At 47.3% G+C, this 9167-nt stretch overlaps 1 protein-coding gene and 1 pseudogene across 1 annotated transcript; both read left to right on the top strand.

The window, feature by feature from the left end:
* The first annotated feature begins 1343 nt into the window (after window positions 1-1343).
* Window positions 1344-2005, top strand: LOC117194615 (probable cytochrome P450 12a5, mitochondrial). The gene is made up of 2 exons (XM_033399143.1): window positions 1344-1569; window positions 1625-2005. The coding sequence occupies exons 1-2, from the start codon at window positions 1552-1554 to the stop codon at window positions 2003-2005; spliced, it is 399 nt and encodes a 132-aa protein (XP_033255034.1). The 5' UTR covers window positions 1344-1551.
* A 4298-nt stretch (window positions 2006-6303) lies between these two features.
* LOC117194614 lies at window positions 6304-8708 on the top strand (annotated as a pseudogene).
* Window positions 8709-9167: the final 459 nt, after the last annotated feature.

The raw sequence follows: 9167 nt of genomic DNA, 5'->3' as shown, positions 1-9167 counted from the left end.
TAAGATTAGCTTGTTTATATTATTATCAGGCCCAAAACTTTCGGCAGTCTACCGACCATTCCATTGCCATAAATTAAATTTGGCCAAAAAATCTGATGCCATAATTATGGCGATTTATTTGTTTCATTTCATTGAGAGTCAGATCAATCATAATACTATATTCCTAAATATTCCGTAGAAGGTATAACATAGTCGATCAAATAGCAGTCTATATTAAAAAAATATGGCAAATGTTTACAATTATTTCTGTTTGGCATTCGCACGCTCCCCGCGAACGTGTTTTGGCACTCTCTCTCTCTCTTGTTCTGTTTGTGCTCTGTTATCGGTCAGCTCTTTTTGCAACAAAGCTCTCGCAGGCCTTTCAAATAGCTAGTTAATGGAATGATTTAGCAGTATAGCTCTGGCAGTGAATGAATTAAGTTCTTAACAAGCAAAATGTTGAAAGTGCGCAGCGGTCTATCTATAATTCAGGGCGCAAAAAGCAGCCCTCTCTGTCAGCAGTCCGCTGGTAAATATATAGTATACATATAGATCCGATATCACAGTGATATACGTTTTTAAATCTCTTGTAGCGTTGGCAGACCACAGCAGCTGTAGCAGAGCCCAGATATGATGCAGAGTGGCTACAAGCTCGTCCTTTGATCAGATTCCTAGTACAACTTTCTGTCTAATGTTCGGAATTTTATGCCTGGAGGAAAATATAGCAAAATGGACATTGTGAAATTGTTCAAAGCTTTGCAAGACGACTATGGAAACATATTATATTTACCAGGTATGATGGGAGGTACGTCATACCTGATGACTCACAATCCCAAGGACTTCGAGGTCGTGTTCCGGAACGAAGGAGTGTGGCCGCATCGGCCTGGCAGCGATACTCTTCGCTATCATCGGAAGAATCATAGAAAGGATTTCTTCCAGAGAGTGGAGGGAGCTTTACCCACACAAGGAAAAACCTGGAGCGACTTTCGATCGATCGGCTGTAAATCCTGTCCTAATGCAGCCGAAGAACGTGCGGCTTTACTATAAGAAGATGTCCCAAGTGAACCAGGAGTTTGTGCAACGGTGTGTATGACTGATAATAAATCCCTGTTTACGCTCAAGTATTCTCCCCCCTTCACAGTATTAAAGTACTCCGTGATATCGATACCCAGGAGCTCCAGATGATTTCTTAAACGTTATAAATCGGTGGACCCTCGAGTCAGTCTCTGTGGTGACTCTGGACAAGCAGTTGGGACTGCTCAAAGAGTCGGGCGATAACGACCAGGCTGTATTACTTTTCAAGTACCTGGACGATTTTTTTGAATTAACAGCCGATCTGGAGATGAAGCCCTCCACCTGGCGTTACGTTAAAACACCCAAAGCTAATGAAGCTAATGAAGTCCCTAGATGGCGTTCAAGAAATAACTTCAGCGTATGTAGACGAAGCTATAGAGCGTCTAGAGAAAGAGGCCAAGGAGGGTGTTGTCCGCCCTGAGAGCGAGCAGAGTGTACTGGAAAAGCTGCTCAAGATCGACAAAAAGGTGGCGACGGTTATGGCCATGGACATTGCTAATGGCCGGAGTGGATACCGTACGTAGTCTGTTGTTCTCATACTTACCCTTATCTCATACATCCTTTTTTCCAGACCTCAAGTACCTTTACAGCGGCCTTGCTGTGCCTTGCCAAGAATCCGGAGAAGCAGGACGTACTCCGAGAAGAGGTAATGAAGGTTCTACCCGAGAAGGACTCCGAATTCACTGAGGCATCGATGAAGAACGTTCCCTATCTACGTGCCTGCATCAAAGAGTCACAACGGATCTATCCTTTGGTCATCGGCAATGGCCGATTTCTCAATCGGGACAGCGTTTTGAGCGGATACCAAGTGCCAGCTGGTACCTGTGTGTCGATGGTTCCCCTGAGCTTGCTATCAAGCGAGGAGCACTTCCCCAAGGCTGCTGAGTTCCTGCCAGAACGTTGGATTCGTAACGCACAGACTCCAACGGGCAATGCCCGGCAAATGACTTGAAGCTGAAGAATCCGTTTGTGTTCTTGCCCTTCGGATTTGGACCCCGGATGTGCGTTGGAAAGCGCATCGTGGACATGGAGCTCGAGCTGCGCATCGCTCGACTCATTCGGAACTTTAGCATCGAGTTCAATCATCCCACGGAGAACGCTTTCCGCTCCTCCCTGATCAATTTGCACAACAGTAAACACATTTCTCATCCTAAATTATCTTTACAACTGGAAAACCTTGAAGGAACTTATTTGCAGTATAAAGTAGGTGTTTTTTTGGCCGCACGTCAATCAGAATCAACTTGTTTTGTGCTTTGAGGCATGAGGCAAATCAAGCACACAAAATTTTCATTGTGCTTTTCAATTTGTGCCAACACGAGAGGCGTCACTTATCTGTGCGGAGGCATTTTCCTTGAGCAACACATTGTGCAATCGAAATCCTGCACACATCACATAAATTCCTTCCATTCGCGAATACAAGACCCATTCCTATTGGCTATGGTTGACCCAACCTCCATCAAGGGAGAGATCCTTGAGATGACTGGCGAGCATGTGGAGCAGCTCCATTCAATGTGGTCCCTCATGTTCGAGCCGAAAGACATGCGAGGACTTTTCTGCACAAACTCAAGGCGCACGCGGATAATTTCTATACGGATCTGCTGACCGAGTCGCGGGAGAAGCAGGCGGCCATCCTGGATGACATAGCCGCACTCCGAGCCGAGGCCAGCGACCTCACCCGACTCCTCCATGAGACGGTGGACATTGGTCAGAGGCCGACGATGTGCCACTGATCATATGACAGCTGAAAGCTGGACAAAAGCATTGAGCATCTGCACGAGGAGCTCTCGAAACGTCGGGCGGAGATCGGGGAGCTGCTGCTCCAGCAGGAGCAGCTCTGCGAAGAGCTGGGCGCACTGCCGCTCTCTCTACTGGCGGACCCGCTGCCCCTGCCCGATGAGATGGACGGCTTTCGCGACCATCTCGACAACCTGCGCTCTCAGCGCGCAGTGCGCCAGACGGAGCTGGACCAGCTGCGCAAGGCCATTAAGCATGACATGAAGATGCTCGAGCTGATGCCCCAAACCGATGCAGAGGATCGCCTAACTGAACGATCTGAGCCACAATCTAACACCAGAGACACTAGAGCGGCTGCGGCAGATGCGCAACAGTTATGCCGAGCAGATCCAGGAGCTGCGCTCCAAAATCCATGACATGCACGAGAAGATCTACGTGCTGTGGGATCGCCTCCAGGAGACGGACGAGAGCGCCATGCGACGAGTGCGCGAGTGCACCGAGAATACGCAGCGCACCTATGACATCCTCCATTCGGAGCTGCAGCGCAGCCAGAACCTCAAGACGTTCATCGAGCAGCTGCGCGTCGAGATAAGCAAGTGGTGGGATCTAACGCTCAAGAGCCAGCAGGAGCGCAAGCGTTTCTCCAACTACTACAATAAGTATTACAACGAAACCTGTTGGAGCTGCACGAGCTGGAACTGGATGATCTGAAGAGCTTCTACACGTGCAACAAGGAGATTTTCGATCTGTACGAGAGCCGTGCAGAACTTTGGTCCCGCATGCAGGCCAACGAGCCGAATCGTTTCAACAATCGTGGCGGCCAGTTCCTTTAAAGAGGAAAAGGAACGCAAGGCCATCACCTCGAAGCTGCCCAAGATTGAGCAGCAGATCACTGAACTGGTGCACGCCTATGAGGCGCAATCGCATGGCCCGTTTCTGGTTTATGGCGAGGACATACTGGAGCTGATGGCTGGCGAATGGAGAACTATCGGCAGGCCAAGCAGAGCTCGGCCCGCAAGAAGGGCCCCGCCCACCACGAGGACGGGCAGCAGCAGCAAATTGATGATGCCACCGCCGACTGCCGGTTCAACGGCCCCTCGCACGCCCCGAACTTTGAAGAACATGTCCTCAATGTCGACCTCGACAATGTCGTTGCACAAGACCCAACAATCCAGCTGATCACTCCCAATATGACCAAGAGCACTGGGAATCTGCACAAGCGACTGAATCCATCAGCAGCCGCCAGCTCTTCGGGGTATCGGACTCCCAACGCCAAGCGCAGCCTCATGAGCTCTCTGAATTCGATACGCCCGTCGCCGTCTACCGCACAGCGGCTGGCCAACAGCCAGCTGAAGGCGTCCAAGTCGCCACTAAAGCGGGTCCGCGTCCTGGACATTGCGTCGCAGCGGGGATTGGGCAGACGCAGCATTGGCACACGCTCGAACAAGAAGCCACGCACAAAATCAGCGGTGCCGGATACAAGATCGCCCAGCGATTCCGAGTATATGACCGATGAGACCACTGAAAATGACCGCGAAGCCGGGATCTCCTATGAAGAATTGGTGCCACGAGTCGCTCCTCAGTGCTGCCCGTCGGCGGGGCTCAGCATCAGCGCAATCGCGTGGCTGTGCCACGAATTCGCCATGTCCTCGTAAACCACAATTCGGTGGCGTCGGCCGCCAACACACCGTCAAAGCAGGCGGTCAATCAGGAGGAGAGGCCTCGATTTGGCAATCAATTGAAGCTCCCATCGCCACGTGAAAGTCGCATGTGGCCGAATCCACGATGAGATTATTGGAATTTTTATTTGCGTTTTATGTTTGATTTCATTTTTTGTACCTTTATCTGTTTATCTCTGTTTCATTTATTTTCGATGTTGCCCAATAAAAATTAAATTACCTTCAAGAAGGACAACCGAACCAAAAAAAAAAACGAGGTGGAACGTTGTGAGTTGCTGCGGACACCGCAACTCTACAGTTATACCCGATACTAGGTTACGTTAGGTTAAGGCGGTAGCCGGCTACCCGATACTAAGTCAGTATGGCTCTCCTGCGGCAGACGCCGCTATTATTGAACCATACGACAAAGAGTGCGTGCGAGAGAGACAGAAAATCAGTCTGAGCGTGACGTCGGGCGCTGCGTAGCCACTGAAAACTGATTTCTTGCTTTTGGCTACAAAAATGATCCGATCTGATCCAGATTCAGCAATCTGATAGATATGGTCATTATCTATGATTCTGCGTTTTTAGTTTTCTCGAATGTGCAATATTGTGGATGCAACAGATTTTCGTTCTTTGTGGGGGCGGAAGGGGTGGGCGAAATTCTGAGATATACGTTTCATAGTGAGATCTAACAGAAGTGTGGATAGCAAATTTGGTAACTCTAGCCTTTATAGTCTCTGAGATTTGTGGATGCCCCAGATTTTTGTCCTTTGCGGGGCGGAAGGGGGTTCGGCGAAATTTGGACACGAAACGGTAAAGGTCCGATATCACAGAAGTGTAGATACCAAATTTGGTTGCTCTGGCTCTTATAGGTTCTGAGATCCTTGAACTCATATTTTGCAATTGACAAAACCGACCATGAAACCTGTGTGTTAGAGAGAGACAGAGCGAGAAAGAATGAAATTGTTTTCTTGATTCTGGCTATAATCATTTTACGATCTGGTTCAGATTGTGCACTGTAAAAGATATGGTCATCCTCACCGATTCTGCGTTTTTGGTTTTATCGTATCTTTAAAAATGTGGATGCCACAGATTTTCGTCCTTTGTGGGGGCGGAAGTGGGCGGGGCGAAGTTTTGAAATATTTTTGTAGCAGTGACATATCACAGAAAACTGGATACAAAACATCGTTGCTCTAGCTCTTATAGTCTTTGAGCACTAGGCGCTGAAGGGGACGGACAGACGGACGGACGGACAGACGGACAGACGGACAGACAGACATGGCTCAATCGACTCGGCTATTGATGCTGATCAAGAATATATATACTTTATGGGGTCGGAAACGATTCCTTCTGGACGTTACACACATCCACTTTTACCACAAATCTAATATACCCCAATAGTCATTTTGAGTATCTGGTATAAAAAGCGCTAAAGATTAGCTTGTTTATATTATTATCAGGCCCAAGACATTCGGCAGTCTACCGACCATTCCATGCCCAATAAATTAAATTTGGCCAAAAAATCTGATGCCATAATTATGGCGATTTATTTGTTTCATTTCATTGAGAGTCAGATCAATCATAATACTATATTCCTAAATATTCCGTAGAAGGTATAACATAGTCGATCAAATAGCAGTCTATATTAAAAAAATATGGCAAATGTTTACAATTATTTCTGTTTGGCATTCGCACGCTCCCGCGAACGTGTTTTGGCACTCTCTCTCTCTCTTGTTCTGTTTGTGCTCTGTTATCGGTCAGCTCTTTTTGCAACAAAGCTCTCGCAGGCCTTTCAAATAGCTAGTTAATGGAATGATTTAGCAGTAAAGCTCTGGCAGTGAATGAATTAAGTTCCTAACAAGCAAAATGTTGAAAGTGCGCAGCGCTCTATCTATAATTCAGGCGCAAAAAGCAGCCCTCTCTGTCAGCAGTCCGCTGGTAAATATATAGTATACATATAGATCCGATATCACAGTGATATACGTTTTTAAATCTCTTGTAGCGTTGGCAGACCACAGCAGCTGTAGCAGAGCCCAGATATGATGCAGAGTGGCTACAAGCTCGTCCCTTTGATCAAATTCCTAGTACAACTTTTCTGTCTACTGTTCGGAATTTTATGCCTGGAGGAAAATATAGCAAAATGGACATTGTGAAATTGTTCAAAGCTTTGCAAGACGACTATGGAAACATATTATATTTACCAGGTATGATGGAGTACGTCATACCTGATGACTCACAATCCCAAGGACTTCGAGGTCGTGTTCCGGAACTAAGGAGTGTGGCCGCATCGGCCTGGCAGCGATACTCTTCGCTATCATCGGAAGACTCATAGAAAGGATTTCTTCCAGGGAGTGGAGGGAGCTTTACCCACACAAGGAAAAACCTGGAGCGACTTTCGATCGGCTGTAAATCCTGTCCTAATGCAGCCGAAGAACGTGCGGCTTTACTATAAGAAGATGTCCCAAGTGAACCAGGAGTTTGTGCAACGGTGCGTATGACTGATAATAAATCCCTGTTTACGCTCAAGTATGTTCTCCCCCCTTCACAGTATTAAAGTACTCCGTGATATCGATACCCAGGAAGCTCCAGATGATTTCTTAAACGTTATAAATCGGTGGACCCTCGAGTCAGTCTCTGTGGTGACTCTGGACAAGCAGTTGGGACTGCTCAAAGAGTCGGGCGATAACGACCAGGCTGTATTACTTTTCAAGTACCTGGACGATTTTTTTGAATTAACAGCCGATCTGGAGATGAAGCCCTCCATCTGGCGTTACGTTAAAACACCCAAGCTAATGAAGCTAATGAAGTCCCTAGATGGCGTTCAAGAAATAACTTCAGCGTATGTAGACGAAGCTATAGAGCGTCTAGAGAAAGAGGCCAAGGAGGGTGTTGTCCGCCCTGAGAGCGAGCAGAGTGTACTGGAAAAGCTGCTCAAGATCGACAAAAAGGTGGCGACGGTTATGGCCATGGACATGCTAATGGCCGGAGTGGATACCGTACGTAGTCTGTTGTTCTCATACTTACCCTTATCTCATACATCCTTTTTTTCCAGACCTCAAGTACCTTTACAGCGGCCTTGCTGTGCCTTGCCAAGAATCCGGAGAAGCAGGACGTCTCCGAAAAGAGGTGATGAAGGTTCTACCCGAGAAGGACTCCGAATTCACTGAGGCATCGATGAAGAACGTTCCCTATCTACGTGCCTGCATCAAAGAGTCACAACGGATCTATCCTTTGGTCATCGGCAATGGCCGATTTCTCAATCGGGACAGCGTTTTGAGCGGATACCAAGTGCCAGCTGGTACCTGTGTGTCGATGGTTCCCCTGAGCTTGCTATCAAGCGAGGAGCACTTCCCCAAGGCTGCTGAGTTCCTGCCAGAACGTTGGATTCGTAACGCCACAGACTCCAACGTGCAATGCCCGGCAAATGACTTGAAGCTGAAGAATCCGTTTGTGTTCTTGCCCTTCGGATTTGGACCCCGGATGTGCGTTGGAAAGCGCATCGTGGACATGGAGCTCGAGCTGCGCATCGCTCGACTCATTCGGAACTTTAGCATCGAGTTCAATCATCCCACGGAGAACGCTTTCCGCTCCTCCCTGATCAATTTGCCCAACAGTAAACACATTTCTCATCCTAAATTATCTTTACAACTGGAAAACCTTGAAGGAACTTATTTGCAATATAAAGTAGGTGTTTTTTTGGCCGCACGTCAATCAGAATCAACTTGTTTTGTGCTTTGAGGCATGAGGCAAATCAAGCACACAAAATTTTCATTGTGCTTTTCAATTTGGCCAACACGAAAGGCGTCACTTATCTGTGCGGAGGCATTATCCTTGAGCAACACCTTGTGGTACTTATGTATGAGCGTATAGTGATATTAAAGCACGATCCAGTACAAATTATAGTTCTGGCTGATGTTTCCTATAGCAGATATATAATATTGCGGTGATCCGATACTGATTCAATCTGTGTGTAATAAATACCATTTTCGTAGCGTAGCAAGATGAAATATAAAGTTCCTAAGTTCCGCGCAAAAGTATAATCAGTAGCTCCAGATAGCCGACTGGCAGCGAACGGATTGTTATAGAGGCACTTGATTGTTCTTATAACAATAGGCGGGGTGTGTGTATTGGGGGTGGGTGGAGGTGGCGGTGGCATATCAGCAGTCATTTAATTAGCTGTTTCAGATTCCGATTGCTTTTTGGGACTTTTGCTTACGTTAAAGCGCGCTTTCCACACCTCTGCCTCCGCCGCCGTTCTAAAGGGAAACTGTAGAATCTGATTTACGACTCTCTCCAACTTCAAGTATTTCCCCTCTGCCAGCGTGCCAGTTGTACGCCAGCGTCGACGCTTTGGTTATCTCATGCAGGGCAATTTGTCAAGCCAAATAACGGTCTGCGTGTCAGTTTCAGTTCCATTTTTTGCATCAGGGAGAACAGAACAGAACACAACATGTCCAAGGGATCGGTCCTACCACAGTATATAGCCGGTTTATCGGCCAGCTTTGGCGCCATGTGTATGGGCGCCTCAATCGGCTGGTCCGAAATTTGTAATTTCGAGTTCTTTAAGAGATTTACTAACTAATTTCAGCTGTAAATAAAGAAGCATTAGTGTACAGCTTATAATTCTTTAACATTGACATGGCGTTTTCGCACAAAATGTTCTTTGGACGCCAGTGACAGCTCTGCCAGTTCAATATTTCAATTTTTGCAGCGCGTCTC

Source organism: Drosophila miranda (genome assembly GCF_003369915.1).
Source record: "Drosophila miranda strain MSH22 chromosome Y unlocalized genomic scaffold, D.miranda_PacBio2.1 Contig_Y3_pilon, whole genome shotgun sequence".
Classification (NCBI taxonomy): domain Eukaryota; kingdom Metazoa; phylum Arthropoda; class Insecta; order Diptera; family Drosophilidae; genus Drosophila; species Drosophila miranda.
The sequence above is the reverse complement of the archived record's forward strand: the minus strand, read 5'-3'. Positions and strand labels throughout refer to the sequence as shown.